This window comes from Anopheles funestus, chromosome 3RL (assembly GCF_943734845.2).
Source record: "Anopheles funestus chromosome 3RL, idAnoFuneDA-416_04, whole genome shotgun sequence".
In the NCBI taxonomy this organism is placed as follows: domain Eukaryota; kingdom Metazoa; phylum Arthropoda; class Insecta; order Diptera; family Culicidae; genus Anopheles; species Anopheles funestus.
Genome location: NC_064599.1, coordinates 74,808,684 through 74,830,420, shown reverse-complemented (window position 1 = coordinate 74,830,420; position 21,737 = coordinate 74,808,684). Strand labels below are relative to the sequence as shown.

The following is a 21,737-nucleotide window of genomic DNA, read 5'->3' as shown; positions in this document are numbered from 1 at the left end:
TTGGCATTCGTAACGCTTACAAATGTTCTTCAACACGAGATCGAGGATGATCATACAGCTGCAGCAACAGTTTGCCTCGATCTTACGTAAAGTATAAGCAACCATCGCATATCGTATCGCATTCTACAATGTCCTCCGAAAACCGAGAGCCGTTTCTGTCCCTGAAGTGAAAATAAGCTGGCAATCCAATCCAAAGTGTTGTTTTCAGACAGTTTTGTACACCCCAACTGGTGCAGAGAGCCGAAAGTGCTGTGTCGGGCAAATATTGAAGCAGCTTCAATTAAATCCAATCTTCCTGACAAGGTAACAAACAATCTGTGGCTGAAGGAAAACAAAAATGTAAGTAGCTTTTTAAAAATATGCTACAATGCTTCGATTAAAACAGTTTGTTTGCTCAGAAAGAAGTACTATTTTTAAGCGAAGCGAGTATGGTTTGGGAAGTTTGAACCATTCACACTAAATATTCAAGACTTTGTGAGAAAACTGGTTATTAAAATCACAACATCACCACGTGGTTGCTTATCATTCGTTTACAGTTAGCAATGGTCTAAAAATAACTGGATCCTCCGATTTGGCATTTGTGGATGGTGGCTTTATTGGCCTAGGCCTGGTTCCATGTCACAGAAAGGTGATTCAGCCGCTACTCTGCAAACTCGCCATAAACAACTTCCAGTAAACTCTCATCATCAATTCATTGCAGAACTCTCAGACGATCATTGATTGAGAGATCTTATAATTTGCGATTGGAAGAAGTCAAAATATATACAAAAAACTGTACCGTATTGAAAAAAGTACATAAGGAAAAAAAATTATAAATACAGGATTTCAAAGAAGAAGAACCAATTAAACAGATTTCATATTGCTAAAAAGGCAGTCATTTGGAAACGAATTTTCCATGCAAAGACCAGCCCAATGTTCCCCAAACTATCTGGTCGCATTGATAATTCTACAAATCTATAGAAGGTTACTTATATTAAAACTCAATTAATATGTATTAAAAGTGAATATAATAGAAAAAAATCAAAAGTTTATAATCTAACAATATTAAAACGATGAGGAGCAAAACCTTTTACAAAAATACTAATAATGTTATTGCATGTTATACACACTTGTCCTGCATTAATAATTACTTACCCGATTGAGCCCTTGCTGGGTAAACTGTTGATAAGTTTGACAACACTGAACATTTGCTTGAACCGTTTGAAACACTTGATAGCAATACATAATACAAGGTTTTTCCTAAAATGATTGATAATGTTTTAAAGCAACAATCGAGTCTTTTAGTGAGTTGGTTACAATAAATAGCATTACTCAGCAGAAAAATCATTCATACAATACACGCAATCGTGCCCGGTATTACTAAGCGGCCCCGTAAAGCCAGTTCCAATACATTGGTGACGGTATGCCCATTGCAGCCACACCGAGTCTTTGTGAGCCTTCGAAACGATCTGGGTTCGTTTTCGGTGCGCGAAGCCGTATTTAACCAACTGCCAGGCCGGGCGGCTATCCATTTACGCAGAACTTTATCGCTACAGAAACACTCCGTTTTTCCAGCGTGCCTTCAAAGTGTTTACGTCGCGCGCAGGATCGGGTGTTGTTTACTTTGCATGGTTTACTGTTTATTTCGTCTGGTCGTCAAAAACTGGGTAAAAGAAACTGTGCCGTCTCCACGTTTTCGAGCCGATCGTTTGCCGCGTTCAGAACGGTCGCGGCCACTGGGAAAGAAAGAAACGAATTTGCGTTTGCCATTTTCTGGTGACAGGGTTCTTGTAAAATGTGGATCGTTGTTTACTAAACATTGATTTATTAGGGCTTATGTTTCGCGTTGTAAAGCAACTTAATGTAATAAAACAAAAAAACAATTATTATCAATACAACAATTCTACTGAAACGGTTATCGTCACGTGGCAGAAAATGTTATTGTTTATTAGAATATTTCATCTTACACTTTCCAGTATTATACACTCTACACAAGAAAAAAATTAGCAAATAAATAAAAGTTACAACAGCTACATATTACATTAGTTCATAATAAACAGGACATTTTGTAAAGTAATCGAAGCAAACCCTGCACATTACTCGCGCAAGTGCAAGCACTCTCTCTTTCTCTCCCTCTCACGCTCACGACCGAACGCATAGCTCTCTCGCTTTCCCATATCGCACTCCGATCGTGCAACGCGATCGCACAAGGCTTACGCAGGCAAAAGGCTTGAGCGCGTGCGCAACTGGGAGCGAAAGAGCGCGTTGCGAACAAAAACACTTTCCCCGTCTCTTTCCTTCCAACGCGCACGGGATTAGAATGGTGAGTATTCTTTAGATTCTGAACGGATGGATGGATTCCGGGGCTGTATTTCCGCGAAGGTCCACGTTAGTTCTGTGCGCGTTCCCTTATCATAAGCATCGCGAGCTGGAAAGTGGGTCGTCAGTTGGAGTATCACATTGGCCAGCAACTGAAGCAGAGCCTTCAGAGTTTGCATATTTCCTAACCGCCATCTTCATCTGACTGTCGGCGTGTCGTTCTGTGTTAAGTTTATTCAATGGATTGCAAAAGTTACACGCGGATTACGTCCAGTGCGTTTGGACGCGTCAGCCGAATGTGTCAGGATCACATTTCGTTGCGCAAGCAAACGGTGTCGCAAGGTGAATAGGATTCCTAATTCGATGTGAACAACGTGCTCCGTCAGCCATTTGTCGCACAGGACATCGTGTGAACATTACGAACAGTAAAAATCGTTTCATGTGTACCGAATGTGTTTGGAACGCAGTGAACAAAGTGTAATGCCGGAATGGTTCTATTGCGAACTTGTCCATCGGCATTGGGAGTCAGATCTTATGGGGCGGTTTTTTGAAAAACAAGTGTGAAACACGATCAACAGCTATTCATTCCCCCGTTCTGTGCTATCAATACCATCACCTAAACAAAAAATAAATATAGAAAAAAAACTCCCCACCAGAGACGGACGGGCATATGGTTGGCCGTTATCTTGTGCTGGCCAATGTGTCAATGTGATTAGTAGTAGTAGCAGCAGAAGGCACTCTGTGCTGCCTTTTCCATCAATGACATACCGCACTCGACATAGCCGGGCACGGGACTGATTCGCTTCTGCTGCGTACGCAACCCTTTTTATATTGGAAATTTCTTATCACCGCTTGACGGAATCAAATAATAACGCAAGGCAAAAGACACACGCAGTGTGTGTGATGTGTGTGTGTGTGATGTGTGCGTGTGTGTATGCTGCTCGTCTCCCATAGGTTATCATCATCCTGGTTGGCCGGTGCCGCCAGCACTAAGGCGTGTTAGACGATTTCGTTGCGCAAACCCATCACCTTAACGTGGGATCACCATCGCACCGAGCACAGAGTGTGACAGTGTGGCGGAATTCATCGGAAGAAGAATGACGTCGGGAGACCTCGAATTTAAAAAACAGTCATCATTCTGCACCGTATCGTATAGGCCGCGTGGAATGCGTTTGTCTCGCGGGTATTGAGAGATTGTGGAGCAAAAGTTAGATAGTGAAAAAATTGGGCTCCAGAAGCGACAAAGTTGTGTAGTAGACGTCGGAACAAGGGTTAAGTTACTGCAGAATTTAAGTGACAAGTGAAAAACAGATTTGTGCGAAACGTGCTACTAGGTAGTGTGGATTGACTCCTAGAGCTGTCATAGGATTTAGTGAATGATTTAAAGTGAAACGTCATTCTGACGTTAAAGAGTGTTTTGTGTGTGTGAGTGTTACACGATCGCCCCAAGTGCAGTGTAGAAAGGGCAATCGCGATCATTAGAAGTTATAATTAAATAAAGCACATTTTGCTAGACACACCAAGTTGGAACTGTTCCGTTTTAGACATGGGTAGGTCGACGATAATCAATTAAATGGAAAAGGTACGTGCTTGTGATAAGATTATCTCTATCTCCCTTTCGCTGATTATTTCTATACAGCCGATTTATTTTACAACTTGTATATACTTTGAACTACACTGACTAAAACACTTCGTCAACAGTAGTACGAGCGTTCCGATCCCGTAGGCTGTTGATCGCAGAATGATTACTATATCCTGACAATGGAATGTTGCTCAACGCTGTCCAACGCACAATCAATTCCCTCGAATCGTGCGACGACGAGAATTGTGCCCAGGCGCATACTGCTTACTCTGAAGCTTGTTGCTAGAACGATCGAATTCAGGGAATTGCCTGTGTATATTGTGGAACTGTAGACTGTGTGTCTGGGGAAATTCTATTCTTGGTGATTGTTGTTTTGTGTCCGATTCACCACTTATCAATTGTTTTACTAAAGAAAAGGATGTTATTAGTAAACAAGATTTTTGAATCATTTTGTTCACCGCACAAAAATGATCTTTAATTGTCTTGCGAATCCCACGTGCTTGCTCTACCTTTGCAAATGCGCGTAATGCGCCTAAAACTAACGTTGGGGATGTCGTTGGGGTTTGTCGCTGCTATTTTCACTCTCTTATCAGTATTGGGCTGGGCGATGAACTATTTGCCAAACCTGGAAGCTATCGTTTATGGTGGGGTGTGGAATATATAAATATATCGTAGCTTTACACCCTTCCCTTTCTGTGGGAACCACTCAGAAACCCGATCCAGGCAAGCAAATAACGATAATCGCTAAAATACAACATATGAGAAATCTAGCAGAAAACAACAAGCGGCAAACAAAGGGGAGAAAGATGATTCAAAAATATATTGGCATGTTCTTTTGCAGTGATAATAGTCTGCTTCAGTAGAACAAAATATGCTCCCCCAGCTGTATGTATTTTTATCAAACGAAAGGAAGCATTGGCGGCAATGGTTTGTAAACGATTGCGAGGAAGGACAATTTGCTTTTTCTTTGATATTGAATCTTGGGTGTAAATATAAGTTTGAAAGTTTTTTTTATTGTAATTAAAAAAATAAATAATTAAAGATTTTACTCAAATAATTCAAGCCATCGTGTTAGCAAGTGTACCAAGAAAGGAAAAGACCTAAATTCACTTTGAAACCTTTGTTCATCAGTGTCAGTCTTATTATTAATAAGCATAAATCATAAATCCTTTCACCCAAAAAGGGCTTAATATGTCGTCACCCGGGCTAGGACATACTAGTCTAGAATATCAGTCTTAAATTTCTTTATTAACTTCAATAAAAAAAACGAATACTGTATCCTTTCACTATCCGTGTTCCTACCAACGCCAGTATCTTTAATATGGTTCTGTTGTATCTTCTCTGTCCAAATGGACAGCCTAAAATTGCCAAGCCCACACCGGGGGCTCCCTAACGAGTACAATATTGAAGTCATTTTATAGCTCATAAAACTTGTCTTTGTGCTTGCTTCTTTGTTATCCTTCCACACACATGGTACTGCAGAACTGCTTCGAACATTTTTCATTCGTATGTAAAGATTTTCATCAGGTTTTGACATAAGTGAAGTATCTTGAACAGAGTACGAAATTGCCTCAAAGTTGGTGAAGTTTTTGGGTGACTTCAAAGAATATTTAAATGGGTATTTATTATTAAAAATTAAAAATTTTGGATTACGTATCTAAGACCCTTACATTTCCATTCCTACTGTTTAGAGAACTCTGATACCAATAATGTCTTAGTCATCAGCATTGACGTTTGTTAGTTATTGGGTTAAACCCCTTATTGGAGTTCCTTTTCCAATGGGATACGATTTTGTGACTGTTTGTCAAATTGAAAACACTTCAAAGTTGGCTTAATGACATCAATTAAATTAAATCAAATTGAGAGGAAATATAATAACAGAGTCCTTACGGTAGGCAAATCATTCAAAGTGAGTTATGAACCTTATTCAATAACCTTACACATCAAAGCTATCTGAAGGTCGTTTCATCAGCAATTGGGGAGTTGTGGACATTCAAAGGGAATTCCTTCAAAAGGTCACATAATAACGACAAATCCAATATCAACAAAAAATTTCTCCCTTTGAAGTAGACACTGCACATGTGGATAAATATCGATGTGCATCCGTCGTTATGCTAAGTATGATAATAATAGAAAAAAATAATACTATGCCTAAGTTGAACTCCAGACAGACGCAGAAACATGAAACGATTCTGCACTTTTAAGTATCGTCGGGTCAACGTTTTGAACTTCTTGCACCGGTTGCATCGATCCGATTGATCTTCGCACAAGACACACACGTGGTGTGCAATACACAAAAAAAACCTTTCTTTTCCTGTCGTTTTGTTTGATATTTTCTCTATCTTTGAGGGACTATTGTTGTCACGGGGGCAAAGACCTTGGTAGCATCATATCTCTACAAAATCTGCATATCTTTCAACGTTTGGCAAACATGTGCGTATCATGGAAGAGGAAGAGGATCGTTTTGTGGATGTTTCCACTTCCTTGATGAATGGTCGCTGTGGCTAGCAGAACACTAGTCGGCGGTCGGTAACGGATGTCTACCGTCTGGAGGATGAAACAAACATACAAAATTCAAAGGCTATTTCAAGGCACACAACGCGCGTGTGTGTGTTGCGTTGCCTACCGGAACCAACGCGAAGGGATTTATTTTTAGCGCTTATTGTTAGTGTCTGGCTGGAATGAATTTCACCCAATTTTACATCAAACGTTTCCGCAAGACTATTTAAAGCAAAACAGCGAGAAGTGTTGCAAAAACTGGTCGCCCATAAACGAGCGCAAGTAATAAATCCGTTCAATCTAATCACACCCGGACAGTTTCGAACTGCTGGATGACATTTCACGTGACGTTTGTGAACCTCGTATCGCGCGCGAATTAGTCCCTTAAGCCAATTCACCCCGTACCGTAATCTTATCAATAAAACCCTTCAGTTCGTGCCCCACTCTATCGCTTGATAAGATTACAGTGCAAAGTACCCACGGTACCAAATGTAAACTCTCGGCCAGCACTCGGTATATAAACGGCCGAACTACCTTCATAATTCGTCTTTTCTAACGAACGTTGCTACACCGACGAGAGAGCAATCGGGCGGTGTATCCTTTCCAGCGCGTACAGCTTGACGCCGGAAGAAACATTTTGATCCGGTTTCTTGTGTCTTTCCAGCTCTTTTTTTTGTGATAACCGTAGGCACAAACTTTTGTTTATGATTCACTCGGTTAGTGTGCTGAATGGCGTACAATAAACTTGTCACTGAGTCGTTCCACTGTGAACACACGACGCTGCATTGGCTGTTTGTACAAAATGTTGGAATTTGTGATTTTTATTGCACTTATGCAAGATAAGAGTAATGGCGAAAGAACAAACTTCCCTACCAAACGGTTGTGTATCGCTCTTACTCCGAGTGCTTGCCATTCGTGTGCTGCGTTGCGCTGCGTTGATAGCTTATTTTAAAGGGAGAATTGCTTATTATTTGTGATTGAAGAGATAAACATAGGAACGTGAGAAAAGAACCATTTACAATTATTTTTACACTACAAACACATCGGCTTGATCTTGAGATACATAAATAGTGGACTTGTTTAATGAAACTTAGAACAAAATAATTTTAAGATAGACAAAAATGAAACTGTAAGAATAAGTGGTGAATCACACGTATTCCTCATTTGAGTTTCGTTAGGCTGTTATTCTCACGATTCAACACTAGAAGGAACTAGAAGGAACTATATTTTATGAGTTCTCTTGTCAGTTCTAATCGACTCACAACGGAGCCTGAGGCAGAGTTTGAAAGAGGAGACCTCAAGAGATTTGACTTCTTAAACCAAAACTTCGTTTTTTCAATGTCTCTGACCTTGATAAGGGTTGTCAGATGAACTATTACTTCGCTTGACAGCAACGATCTAACGGTGGTTGATGATCTTAGATTCTTTTTTTTCATCAAGTAGTAATAATTGGTTAGCTATTCGTAACATTATTTAGTTTTATTAAAGGTCGTCCTTGCGTGTACTCGGCGGTAGAGATGGTGACCGTCTCTACACGACAAGACTTGTGATCAAATCCCATCTGGAAAATCCCGAATTTTCATACGCCGGACTGACTATCCTGCTACGGTTAAATAAGGTCCAGGAAAGCCAGTAATTTTAGGTCAAGACCACCTCCAACGAGGTTGTAGTGCAACAAAAGAAGCAGAACGACAGTCAAGATTAGATTCCGACTATGCTGTATGAACTTCACACAACATAATTGAAAATCCAGATATTAAATAGTGGATTTCTCCTCTGTGGAACAAGGCCTCGACTAAGCGTTTAGAGGACACTAATGTTCCTCAGTGAATTACCGATCTAGGTTATTCAGGTTATTGAAAATTAAGCCACCAAACCAAAAGTGTCCTGAAGATCAAAATGATGCGATCCTGGATTTCTGACTCCACCAAGCAAGTTATATGTTAAATACCAGATAAAAGACAAGTATCGAGCCAGGTCATTTGCCAGAATAAAAATTTACCAGAACTTCTCAAAAATGAGGTACAGCGAGTGAACGGAGTAAGGAATTGTGAGACCAGTTAGTGATCTACATATTCCATCACAGCTGTTTTACCTGATCTTGACCAGATCTTACATCTAGTTTACAGCTATTCGATTTCTCCTAAAAAAATAAAACATACAGATAAAAAAGACCGATACACTCATACAAATATCTGTTGGTGTCCTATCAAAATATGCACAGCAAAAGTGATAAGGTTTGAAAGAATAGTTTACAACAAAAAAAGAAATAGGCCGTACCTGTCAGCACCATTCCAAAATAGCGTTGTAACATGTATCTTTAGCATATCCTACGCGTTCCATAGTTAGAGGCAAACTGAACAAAATCGTTTAGGACCTTTTTAGGCGCATTGCCAAACAGAAACAGAAACTGTAGGAATTCGAAGATGTAGAATTCCTCTCCATATAGCATGTTTTGTTTCTTTCCTTTTCGAACCCTAAACATACTGTACCTCGCAACGGTCATCCTTTAGCAGGCAGGATAGATTTGGCCTGCGTGGAAAGTAAACACCGAACAGGCCCCACGTTTGATGCCTGGTTTTGGGTTTTTTTTTTTCTTCTTCCTTGGGTAAACTATTCCGTATGTCTAGAGCCTAAAAAAAAGAAATACCCGCGAAGTCCTTTTTTTCGGCCCTGAATAAACTGTACCTCGGTACCCTTTATCAAGTGGTCTCTGCAACAACTTTCGAGGTAGTATTGCTTAAGAAGTGTTGTTGGTAGGTTGTTGTGCGTGTGCTCTGCATTTCCAAGTGATCTCAAACACTGGTGGTGGTACCAACCAAATACACAAGGCCAAGCTGCGTTTCGTTATAATAGATGGAAAAAAGTGATCAAGTGATATACACCACGATAGCAGATAAAATCTGACACTGGATCATATCGTTGTTTATGTTGTGTTTGACAATGTTCATTTGTTCGATAAAAGTGTTTAATTAATAGTGTTTTTTTTTTTGCTTTGTTTTTTCGAAGGAGATCGTTCAGGTAGATTAAAACCTTTATTTGATAATAGTTTAATGTAATATTTATCAATGTTCTGTTTTACACATGTAATTGGCCTATATTGCTGGTTTGATCCACAGAATGCTTATTAAGTAATTAAATTTGTTTAGAATTAACAATAAGTCTCTTGTATCATACATCTTAAGTACGAGTGTAAATAGATCGCTTTCAGATGAAACCAACGTGTCTGTTTTACGTCGATTCACGTCTTTGTCTCGAGTTCATTTGACGTTTTTTGGAATGAAAACCCACTTGTGGCCTTTCCCAATATTACAACCAGATGTTGGAGGTCGTCAGGATTATGTCCCTTAAAGGACATAAAGCAAAAAGACGACGTGAAGTGTGAAACGATGACCAAACGATTGAAGTTTTTCCATTGTACAACTGTTGAGAATTTACTGGAGAAAAAAATCATCAAAAATCCTTCAAGTGGGCAGTATAATAAATGATTTTATAATATTTCTTCACGTTAGATGCTCTAAAAATGGGGTTTAATGGAAAGTTTTCATCGTCCTGTCAAATTTAGGGTAAAACTTTTAACATCTCGCAATACAATACATTAATTTGTCGAATTTAAAATTAAAATTTGGAAGTAATTTTTATTTATACAATTAACTATTTTTTAAAATAATACATCAGTTGTTACTGCGGGAACAAAGTCGGAATGCGAGTTCCGCCGCTGGTGGAATTGACCGCGTGAAGGTCAGTTTAATTCCGGAATCTTTTGCGTAAGTTTCTTTGCGCCTTCAGTTCAACTGAAGACCGTACGTTAGGCTTTTTCTGGATTGACAAGGATTACTTCCTAAGGATTCCCGTGCCGATCGTTTCGATTGCCAAACATAAAAGTGACTCGTACTGCTGAGGTTCGGATTACAAGTGAAGTTTATTAACAAAATGTTCCTTCTTATATATTAACAAATCTATCGTTGTGTTTGTGCTTGTGCGTGGAATACGCATACGCAACTGGAATTTGGTGTCGAATAATTCTAATACATGAATTTGAATAAATGTATTCTAGGTTTTATTGCTTCCGGACAACCGAATTGAAAGCGGCTCACTGATGCAAGTGCATTTCACGCCTAACCTTTTTATTATTGAAAATCGCTGCACGTGCACTTCACGTTTAATCTTTATTACCTGTTGCATTCGTACGAGACCCTTCTGACGCATGATCATTTTCGTTGGTGTCGTGACCTTTCCAAACTCTTTGCTTAATCTAGATCTGACCCAAAGACCCCATGTGACAGATTTAAATAATATCTTATTCAAACTATCGTTGCATTCGCACATTAACTTTATACGCATCATGCTATGTCTACCCCAAAAGGACATATAATTTTTTTACGATAGTTCTGGTATGGTATTTTCTTCTTCTTTTTCAACGATAGGTCAATTAAACAATGATTTCGTAGGTTAGTTGAGAATAGTTTTTAGTGAATGTGCCTTAACAATAATATTTTTTTATATAAAAAGCGAAACATACTTTTAGGTGCATGTCCCCAAAATCCAACGCGTTTTCAATGAGACGATACTATTTATTTATTTAAGATAGAGATATTCTTAAAACTTAAACTTACTTAAAACCCTGAAAAGTTAGTCAAACATTAGGTTTAAAATAGCATTTTAAAGAAGTTTATTAAAGTGAATCCTAACAACAAAGAAAGATACGAAAATCTTAACAATCGAGTAATAGGGATAATTCGAGGGTCATAGCTACAGACTAACGAATTGAATATCTACAACGAAGTAAGAATGTCGTAACAAGCGACATGTAAAATGTTACTCTCAAATGCAATTTTTAGTACCTTCAATGTAGTCCCAGTGCTCCTCAGAATCCGTTTAAGCTGCACATAACTAGCACATCAAATTACGTACTTTCATTTCGTTCTTGTCGTATTCAACCGTCCAAACCAAACGTATCGTACACAAATTCGTCTTTCTGTACTGTATCTGGTGTACAATGCAATGCTTTGTACAGGCCACTAAGCATCCTCGCGAGCTGAGTTGACGAAGACGACGCACAAAGAAATTCATATCGCGACAGTACGCGCGTACTCGAAAAATGCGTCATATGAAGATGCAGTTCCCGAATGATAATTTATGCCACATTGCCTGAGGAATCGATATTTGAAAAGCCGAAGTATTATTAAACGAAAATGAGACGAATGTCGCGAAGGGAGCGAAGAAGTTGGTGAATGTGTAACGGGCATTAAAAGAATCAACGAACCACAAAAGTTGTGGAGACGTGTTTTTGGAGGTTTGGTGGAGTGTTGGAGCGTGTCGAGAAGTGACACTCGATGTACATTTTTATGCTTTTTAGTTGTTACAAACTTTGCAGTTAAAATGAGTCATTTATATTATGCTCATAACAATGTTAACTTCAACGCCCATAAACCCTGCTGTACATAGAATGTTGTTAGTCACGGATAAGTATAGACCACGTTACAACGTTATGCTGATGGAACATGTTTGGAACGTTTTTATTTTTTTCCAAAATTCAAACTTCAATTTTAATTGCTATGGAAATATTTGGTGATCCACCCTGGATGCACTTGTGCAAGGAACTTGAAACCGTTTTAGTGTCCCGTGGGTTTTCTCCTCCTCTCCGGAGTTAGTTGCGGCAAACGCAGACAGCCTTGCTGTTGCAGTACCCGCCACGATAGCGACGAGCAATGCAGTGAGCGGCACAAAGGCTGCTGCCGACACCGAATCCACTGGCCAGATCACAGGTTGCCCGTTTGGCCCGATAGTTCTCGAGTGCGGCATGGTGCGTTTCTTCGGGCAGTTCGTCCACTAGCGAAAGAGTAACAGCACAAAACCATTAATCGCTCGAGCAAGAGCAGAAGATGAACCTTTAAATTACTTACGGAGAGTATTCAACGAGGCACTGTGAGCGGCAAGTTGTTCCTCGGGGGCTGCCTGAACGCTGTTATTCAACAGTGCCGCCAGGACGACGACGACGATGGTACAGATGATCGTTACACACTTCATGGTGAGATGCACGTTTTGAGGATCAGGAAACAAACAAATTGTTTAGGTTGTTCTCGTTCGAAAGTAGAACTGCTTTTGATTGATCTCAGTGGCATCGAACGAGCTTTTATACATCCGCTACTAGAGCTTCCTACCAAATCGTGAATCCCCGCGTACGATCGAGAGACGAAAAAAACAGACAGCATTTGCGTCTTCGTTCCGTTCGTTTTTCCCACACCTAGGGGATGCACCGGGGCCATACAAAGAGTAACGCAGTTACATTAGACAAGTTCGTCGTTTGCCTACCGTTTCCTTGCAAAGTCCATTATCAGTCATTGACGGAACTCTCTGTAATGGGCGCTGTAATGTTTGGTTTTGTAAAATGTACTTTCGTTGTTAATAAATTAGCACCACCTCTAGCGTCTGTGAGTGATCAGCTGTGCGAATGACTCCCGTTCAATACCCCGATGCGTTATTTGTCCTTTCGAGTCCTTTGATTGTGATAGCATGAGCGATAAATACACATCGGAGGTACATCGGAGGTAAAGCGAGATAACAGGAAGGTTACTATCATTTAGCAAGTAACCCTTTGTTATGATAATATGACCCGGTCGTTCTTAAAGTGATCTTATCTTGAAATATCATGTTCATTTTTTATGAGATTGGAATCTTTTTTTTTAATTCTTGGTAAAATTATTTTTGAAATTGCAGTTCTCCTTTTATGTATTGATTTTGTTTAATATTTATATCTTATTTCAACTTTTTCAGTTTTTCTTTTATTTTATACATTTCTATCGGAGAAGAGTTTGTACTACATTTGATGAAAGAATAATTTCGATTCAGTCTAACTAATTTTAATTAAGAATGTTTAACTATTTCAATTACTTTAATTATTTAAACTTACTTCTTTAAAGTTCTTGCAATATGCTATAAATTAATTGATGGTTTAGTAACACCTCAATTTATCTGTGTTTATTAATAAATTGTATCGAAATGTGGTGTTCGATTCCAGCAGAGTGCGAATGTGATCGGTGAAATTTTCGTGAAAAATTGTGAAGTATTCATGGATTATTGGAATATTCGCAGAGGAGTTGACCGCGCGAACGTCGGTTAACTCCGGAAACCCTCGCGCTGGATTCCTTTTGCCTTTAGGCCAATATAGACCACATGTCAGGCTTTTTTCTGGATTAAAATGGATGTCCGGATGTCTATTGGCAGTCCCAGGAGTATTACCAGGAATAGTTCCTAACGGTGGACCTTGTCTCTCTGACTAGTATTTTGTTGAGAAGGCGCTCGGAATTGTTCGGCTCGGACAAGTATCCTTTTCTTCTGAATAGCCCGAACAAGTATCTAAATGTGTACCTCCGTTCAACTCCATTGCTAACCCGAATGACCTGACAACATACCAAGTGAAGGTCTGGATTACAAGTGAGTTTTATTCACAAATTTTCCTGCTTATATACTACCAATGCATGGTTCTGGTTGTGCTTGTGCGTATACGCATAATCATTATGGAATGTGAAGTACGCTTATGGAATACGCATATGGAATTATAGTTCGATTGCGTCGGTCGCATTTGTTTAATCTATTTTCATCCTAAATAGACGCATTATCAGAGGTCTGTTTTGATTCTACATCGTGCCTTGTCCTAAAGGAATTCTAGGTTTTATTGCTTCCGGACAATTGAATTGAAAGCAGTTAATTATGATGCAGGTACATTTCACGCCTGACCTTTTTGTTACTGAAAGCCACTGCACGTGCACTGCACAAGATGTAGTATGACTAGATAGATAGAAGATAGATCAGTTGATCATTTTTAAGAGAGTTATATGGCCTTATATTAATGACTTAAGCTCATAACAAACCCACTAAGTAGGATTTAGCCAAAGTCACCCAGAAAACAGAAGATGCAATATACGACGGCACGATCTTTCACACTATCTGACTATTCTGCCTTGGGCTAAAAGGTCTAGCAGAAATGAGCACATAACCTCTTGAGATTGTAGTCCTCTGAAGAAGAATTAAATAGGCGTTACTGGTAATCAACTTGACCTAACCAGCATTACTATACAGGATCTTGACAAACGTAAGCGTCCTTACTACTGTCCATCCAGCTGACTATTAATAGAGACGTAGATCGAGAACTAATGTTCAATAAAATATGTCTGCCTAGCAAATGAGTCCATCCAGTATCAGTTTCCCTAGGTCAACTGACCCATATCACAGCAAATCACGATTGCCTACAGCTGGGAGAGGAAATGGATATAATATATCTCCATTTTTTGTTTGTTTGATAAAATCACAATTGCTCTAACAGCAAAATACGATGGTGAACATAACCATAAACTGCACAACGTATTTTATTGAGCAATTCATTGGTGTTTGTTCGCACGATCGATTCTCAAGTGTGCTTCAGTTCAATCAGGCTGCAAAAGTGCGCCACTTGACCGGTGTGTGTTTACTTTATGTAATGGATTGTGATATTACTCTATCGTTTTGTACCGATATCATGTACCGCATTATGTTAGATTAATAACTAGTTAAATGATGGGCATAGGTTTCAATCACGATTGATGTGAATCGATGCACAAACCGAAGTTAATAAACAATGAATAATTCATCAAAACCGCAACTTAAAAATAGAAAAAAAAAATATTTGATTGGAATACGTGGAAGCGAGTTAACCACTTACGCAAAAAAGGGTCACCAAACGAGGTCCTCCAGGTCGTTTGTTGCATCCGGATAATAATAATAATTTACCATCCCCGTTTCTCACCGCATTGGTTGAGGTTGGTCAGGTCCTGCATATGTAAGCACGCGGTTTCCGGTCGGTATCGGTGGCGTGTTCAATCTCTCCTCTTTTGTTCATGGAGCACACTCCATGCGGAGACAATTATCCTATTTTACCGTTCGTTTAGTGGACGAAGGCAAGAGTAGATTAAATGTTCTGACGTGGCGCAATACCGCTGGGTGGTTCGTTCCCATTGACAACCGTAAAGGACACGTCGGTTTCGGACGTACGAAACAAGCAACACACGCCGTAGATCCATTAGAAGCGCGAAACAGTTCACCTCGACCGACAGCCAGGTGTGCCGGGTTGGATTTGTTTGTCCTAAGTTTGTACGTTATCCTGCTTTAAACAGAAGGTGTAAGGTAGAGGTGTTTTAATAGTGGAAAACCTCGTGATAGAATGCTTCGGAAGTGTGAACGGCAATGTGAGATTATTTAATAAGTGATCATATGATGACAGTGAAGTTGTGCTTAGGAAAACCCATTTTTCATACGAAGTTAGCTGTTAATGTAAAGGATTGTAAGACTGGTGACGTTTGTTGTTTTTACCTCTTTAAGGTGGGTACTCATCAAATGAGAGTTTTGTGGAAATGAATTTTATATGTGTAAAAAATAGAATAATTTTTCAGGAAGATCTACGTTTTGTGGAGTTATAAAGGAAGATGAATTAAATATGCCATTTAACCATGTCAGCCAAGGCGATCCTGGTGGCATAGTGGTAGTGACGCTGATCTTCACACGTTTGGATTGATACAAAATCCCGTTCGGAGCGTTTCCTCCTGTAGTTCGCACAGGGGATCGATTTTTCAAAAGCCACCAAATGTGACCGGGCTAATAAGACCCCTTTGGACTATGAAGATGAAAAGAGACGATAAAATGTGAAAGTAAAATTACTTTATTAGCGGCCAGAATTCCGCTTAACTTTATCGTAAAAAAATTAACTAAAACCAACAAAATAAGGTTCGGATTTAAAGAAAATCCCCTTAAAGCTTATTTGTGTCTATTTTTTTACAATCTGTTCCTTCAAAGCGATTACGAGTCTCTTTCACTATATATCTAATAACAAACGTTCCCATTTATCCCTGGTATGAAGTAATTGGACAGAAATAGAAAACACCGAAGCTGGGAACGACGGGGAAGGGATAAATAAATAATTATCCACATACGCACACAAAACATAAACTCGATTTGGCACAACCCCGACTATCTTATCGGGTGTTGCATTTATCCGCTTCTTTACGCTCCTGTCTATCTTAATCGTTTGGCTTTGTGATAGATACTACCCTAGCGAACGGGAACTGATAGTATATGTATGTATAGCTTCGTTACCGGTGCGTTTTGCTGCACAACCACCGAAGCCCAATACGCATCCAGACCTTCAATTTTTTTTGTTGAGGTCCATGTGGTGGATTTAGTTTATCGAAAATCCAATAGGTGCAGCAGTGTTTCCTATGTCACCGGACGGGACAGTCAAACGTCTGTGGTGCTGGTGGTGGTGGTTGTCGTTTTTAGTGAGCATTACGACTTCGAGTTTCGATGTACTACTGTTGGATCACAATTATCCTACATGAATGTGTGCTTTTCTATGGATGGGCGGTGGTTAGTGGAATGGTAGGATAATGATGTTGTCAAGCGTGAAGAATGTGGATTTGAACATTTAAATTTTTTACGTGATATGCGGCAAATAATGTTTTTACATATATAATGATGATTGTGATAATAATAGGGGTAAAATAGATAGAAGACGTTTTTGAGGAATAAAGCGGTAATGTGCTTAATGATTCTCCGAAGAATATAAATCTTTAAAGAACCATGAATGGACTGAAGATTCATTATATTCTGCTTAATGAATCATTAATCTTTGAAGATTCAATTTGAATTTCTAACGTGTCCTGAACCTTCAAAGACTCATAATTTTACGCGAATCTTGAGAGAGATCAATTCTTTAGATATTGATTAATCTTTATAAAAAAATGAGTCATAAATTCGGTTTGAAGAATTATTTAGATCCATGGATCAGCCTCAGTTGAGACTCCCAACACTAGAAAGAACCTTTCTTTTCACTTGCTAACCAGAAACAACTTAGAAGCGTAGCTTGTATCTAATTCAAATTTCCATAACATTTTTTGTTTCGTTCACAGATCTTAAGGGAAAAATTATGCGAAAAAAGTTTGTTCAGACGCTGGCAGCCCAGCAGCTAGAACTTTCCAGCCACATACGAACGCACGAAATGGAGCTCGAAAAGGAGTCGCCTCGTGCGCAGCAACAGCGTACCCAGTCTGGCAGCGGACCAGAAGATGTGATTGAAATCATCGACGACGATCAGGAGGTGGAGTTGATGATGGAACGCCACAGGAAGTACCATCCACGCAAGTACGTGAACCTGCAGCAACCGACGTCAAAGGTGTATTACGACAAGATCGATACCATGGACACGTCACCCGCTCCGGATAAAGATGATCACGACATGGAGGAGGAAGACGAGGATAAGTTGATGGTGATCGATTGTGCGAAGGAAGGTACCCAAACGAAGGAACCCAACAACAACAGTGCCAACGCACCGAACGGAAACGTTACGATGCTTGACTCCAATGGTGAATTGTCCGGTCCTGTCAGCTATCCCTCCAAAACAAACGATGCACAATCGGGTCGTACACAGTCAAACGACCAGCAAACCGCATCCGGTGGCAATTGGCATGTGCCCCAGAACGTTGCTCAATTGGGCGGGAAACATTCGGAACTACGGCAACATCTTCTGCAGAGGGAAAAGATGATGCGCTCCAGAACGGATATACCGGCACCGAGTATGTTCCAGCAGCAACAACAGCAATATGGTCCACCGTCCTACCAACGTTCCCAGCGATCACATCCTTACGAGCGGCATCCGAGCGAATCCTCCGGCACAACGACAATGCCCAGTTACAAGACACCACAGCAGAATGAAGGAAAAAGTACTGCCACACCACATTCACGTACTTCACAATCGCAAAGATCACCCAAAGTTGGTGGAATCCCATCCGGGATCAGTTTAGGTGGTGGAGAAGGAAGGTGAGTGTAGTACGCTCGTTTACTATGTGTCCGTGGCATATTATTAATTGTTTAAATTATTTGCAGAAAATCGGCGTTCTCCTCACCTCAGGATAAGAGACTCCATGACGTGACTATGATGCCGGGACCGACACTTGCCGCGATGGCTGGATCGGCTAGCAGTGTCGCTATAGCACCACGCACTCCCTTCTACCAGCATCATCCGTACGTGGCGCCGTACCATTATCATCCTGCGTACAGTGCCAACACAACGCCGAGCGCCAGCACCTACCACACGCTGGAAGAATGGTACCGAGCGGGTTATCCTGCACCACATCTGCTGTCGCCCACCGAGCTCCAGTACTACTACCATTGCTATCTCAGCAAGTACGTACTATCGGCTCCCGGGTATCATCCGCACGATCAACACTACCGCGACTATTCATCACTGGCGATGACGCCTGGAGCTGGTACTGCTTACTATCCGCCGCCACAGTATGGATTCGTTAAACCTCCTACCAACAGTGTCGTTGTTGCGAGTCCTGCTCCCAATGTTACCGTTCCTACTCCTGCTGCTGGTGGTAGTGGTGGTGTCACAACCGCTCGTTCCGCATATCCAGCCAATCAACCGATCGATTTTTCACACTACAATGATCATAACGTACCAACACTCGGCGCAGGGTAAGTGTCTTCTTGTGTAGTTAGTTAGAAGAGATTGTACTATCTGTGATCGTCAACAGGATCCCGCCTTGGGGCTCGTTACGCATAATGATCATGCACGTGTCCCCGTTCCCAGTCGATTTTTTTTTCTTATGTAGCATTCATGCTTAACATTCCGACATTCCTTTAGTGTAATCTAATACAGGTGTTGCATAATTCACATAACTTCAAAAACGAAAAAAACTGTCCGGTAGGCCATCAGCTAGTACCGCTGTACAAATGCACCACCGCGGTACGAAGCAAAGGCTACGCTTGTGTATTGCGGATTGCATATCTTTGCGGGAACTTAATTGCACAGTGGTCGAAGATGCAACGGTTATTTTCATTCAAATAATATGCAGTACTGCTTCAAATTGTTTCTTTACATTAATGTTTTTTATGTTAATTGATTGTAATTTAAATACAATTTATTTACTAATAAATAACAATTCTTTTATTTTCCAGATTTCTTTCTGAAACATTACCACCCGCATCGACGCAAGCAAACGCTGTATCACAGCAGTCAAAATCCTACTCGATCGTTCCGTCAACTACATTGCATTACACGCCGCCACAATCGGAAACAATACGCCCTAGCGTAATCAACCATGCATCAGCACCACCCGCCAAAGGATCACCATCTGCAGCACATACGGCATCGTTAAAGCCACCATCAACGTCGACGACTGTGCCACAACCACCACAGCCATCATCGATCATGCTGTCACCTACTACGGCACTACCGTCTACTATGCTGTCACCAAGTGCATCTCTGCCTTCTACTATGCTGTCACCTTCGAGCATGCCGTCTCCTACCAAACATCCAGCTCCACCACCTAATATGCCATCCCTTTCATCGACTATGCCGTCACCAAGTAGCCAGCCTCCTGTTACTAATCCACCTACCAGCACGGCTGCCCCAACACCAGTTCTCTCTCCATCCAGTATGATGCCACCACCTACCAGACATCCACCACCCAGTATGCCATCACTTTCTTCTACCATGCCTCCACCTTCCTCTCCCAGCTCTGCCAGACGTAATCCGTTGGATATGCCCAAACTACCACCACCACCACTACCATTGCCTCCAACTAACATCCCATCCAGTGCTCACCGGACCGAAAGAACGGACCCACGTGCAGATTTACCGCCATCTGTTGGAAAAGCCGATACAAACCTCAGCAACAACGTCAGGAATGATCCTCGATCAGATTTTACCTCAAAAGAAGCTAAGTCTGATGAAACGGATATCATTAGACGTACGAGAAAATACAATCTGCAAAAACCATCCGCCAACTTCGGTAGCAGGTACGAACAGCCTTCTCCTACCCTATCACCACATACACCGAAACGTCGAGGTCGTCGTCCTTCATCATCATCCTCATCACACCACAAAGCTTCATCCCAGATGGCATCAAAACCATCGGACGCTGCAGCGCGAACTACTAACACCAATGGCGAACGTAACATTGGTGTCCTATTGCAGCAAATGCGCCGGGAGATGATGTCCTTTCTGCAACAGCGCCGTTCCGATATCATAAGCACGATGCGCATTTACACGATCGGACGTATGGATTTCGGTGGATTCTTGGTGGAGATGAAACGGCACAGTGTCACATATCGGGACTTTATGCACGTAGCCTTTACGCTGATGCGCCGCTGCGGGTACAGTGGGTTCGCGATGGAACCACCGGCCGAGCTTGATTATCGGTGGAAGAACCCACCGCAGGAGTTTGCGGATTACTTCGCGAAGAACGATCAGTGCAACAAACAGTTTGTGGCGGATAACTTTGACTTTTTGCTGCTGATCGTGGACAATCTGCTGCAGCAGTACTTCGAACCGATGGAGTTCTTTCTGCTGACGTACGTGTTGGGATTGCGGGCAAAGTAAACCAACCGGGGAGAGCCAGGGAGAGAGAAAGCATAAGACAAAGCTGTAAAGGAAAGGACGGTTTTTTTAGTAGTTATACACGAAGTATGATCGTGTTGTGGTGGTAGCATTTAAACAATTTAAAATAAGCATAACAATTAAGTTTCTGTTTAACGTTTGACTACTCCTGCTACCAATGGTACTATTTAAGTTTTATGCAAAGCAACGAACGCACTCTTGGAGGCACGAACTATCGAATAATGCCAAACATCCTGTTCTCAAGAGACCCTCCTTGAAACGTAGCTCTCTTCCTCGCTGTTTTTGTTTTTGTTCCCTTTTATTCTAAAATGCACTAAAAAGTGCAAGCGCTTCAATTCATTTAGATAAAAGTGCCATATACGTTTACGGAAGTAGTGTGTATTGCAATTGATTTACTATTAAATTTTCTTTCTACTTCATATTTTCAACAATTATGAGCTTTTGAATTTAAAAACTTAATTACGGCTTAAATTTTTTGGTTCTTTAAATAATTCTTTCTTTGTGCTTTTTCTCTCAAAGCAGCCTCTATAAATATACTCATGATAAAATAAAATCATGGAGGGTTCAGAATACTATTAAACACATAATAAGTTAGTATTTAAAGCATTTTCATTTGTAAGTGTTTTGGCAAGATAATGATGTTCGGGGGGGTAAATTATTGAGTTTTTAAGTTAAGACTAAGTTATAGCCTATAAGTGAATGTGTGTTAGGAATGCAAAATAAAGGATAAGTTTTATATAATATTTTATTGGCTTGTTTTTTTAAATAATTCTTAACTTTGTCTTCAAAAATACTATGTCTGGTGCTGATACCGCTCACTGTTTCTTTATAGTTGGCGATAATAGAGCAAATCTTCTGCTGTAAAGTGTGAGTATCGATTTACTTCAAATGTAGTTGTCCGATCGATAGAGTAAGTGAGTCATA

The 21,737-nt window shown here is 40.5% G+C and overlaps 2 protein-coding genes across 2 annotated transcripts; one reads left to right on the top strand and one right to left on the bottom strand.

Annotated features, from left to right (window-relative positions):
* The first annotated feature begins 1,288 nt into the window (after positions 1-1,288).
* On the top strand, positions 1,289-21,556 carry LOC125766971 (mucin-5AC-like). The gene is made up of 4 exons (XM_049433124.1): positions 1,289-3,880; positions 17,320-18,226; positions 18,293-18,886; positions 19,370-21,556. The coding sequence occupies exons 2-4, from the start codon at positions 17,337-17,339 to the stop codon at positions 20,793-20,795; spliced, it is 2,910 nt and encodes a 969-aa protein (XP_049289081.1). The 5' UTR covers positions 1,289-3,880; positions 17,320-17,336; the 3' UTR covers positions 20,796-21,556.
* Positions 11,869-12,495, bottom strand: LOC125767110 (defensin). Its single transcript, XM_049433377.1, has 2 exons — positions 12,286-12,495; positions 11,869-12,211 (listed from the first exon to the last, which is right to left on the bottom strand). The coding sequence occupies exons 1-2, from the start codon at positions 12,407-12,409 to the stop codon at positions 12,030-12,032; spliced, it is 306 nt and encodes a 101-aa protein (XP_049289334.1). The 5' UTR covers positions 12,410-12,495; the 3' UTR covers positions 11,869-12,029.
* Positions 21,557-21,737: the final 181 nt, after the last annotated feature.

What these genes read in the sequence shown, in the direction of transcription:
- LOC125767110 (XM_049433377.1), bottom strand. Translation starts at nt 12,409, where the DNA reads ATGAAGTGTGTAACGATCATCTGTACCATCGTCGTCGTCGTCCTGGCG. An exon ending in TGCCTCGTTGAATACTCTCC is followed by an intron (nt 12,212 to 12,285) that starts GTAAGTAATTTA and finishes CTCTTTCGCTAG; the next exon opens with TGGACGAACTGCCCGAAGAA.
- LOC125766971 (XM_049433124.1), top strand. Translation starts at nt 17,337, where the DNA reads ATGCGAAAAAAGTTTGTTCAGACGCTGGCAGCCCAGCAGCTAGAACTT. An exon ending in TTAGGTGGTGGAGAAGGAAG is followed by an intron (nt 18,227 to 18,292) that starts GTGAGTGTAGTA and finishes AATTATTTGCAG; the next exon opens with AAAATCGGCGTTCTCCTCAC. An exon ending in GTACCAACACTCGGCGCAGG is followed by an intron (nt 18,887 to 19,369) that starts GTAAGTGTCTTC and finishes TTTATTTTCCAG; the next exon opens with ATTTCTTTCTGAAACATTAC.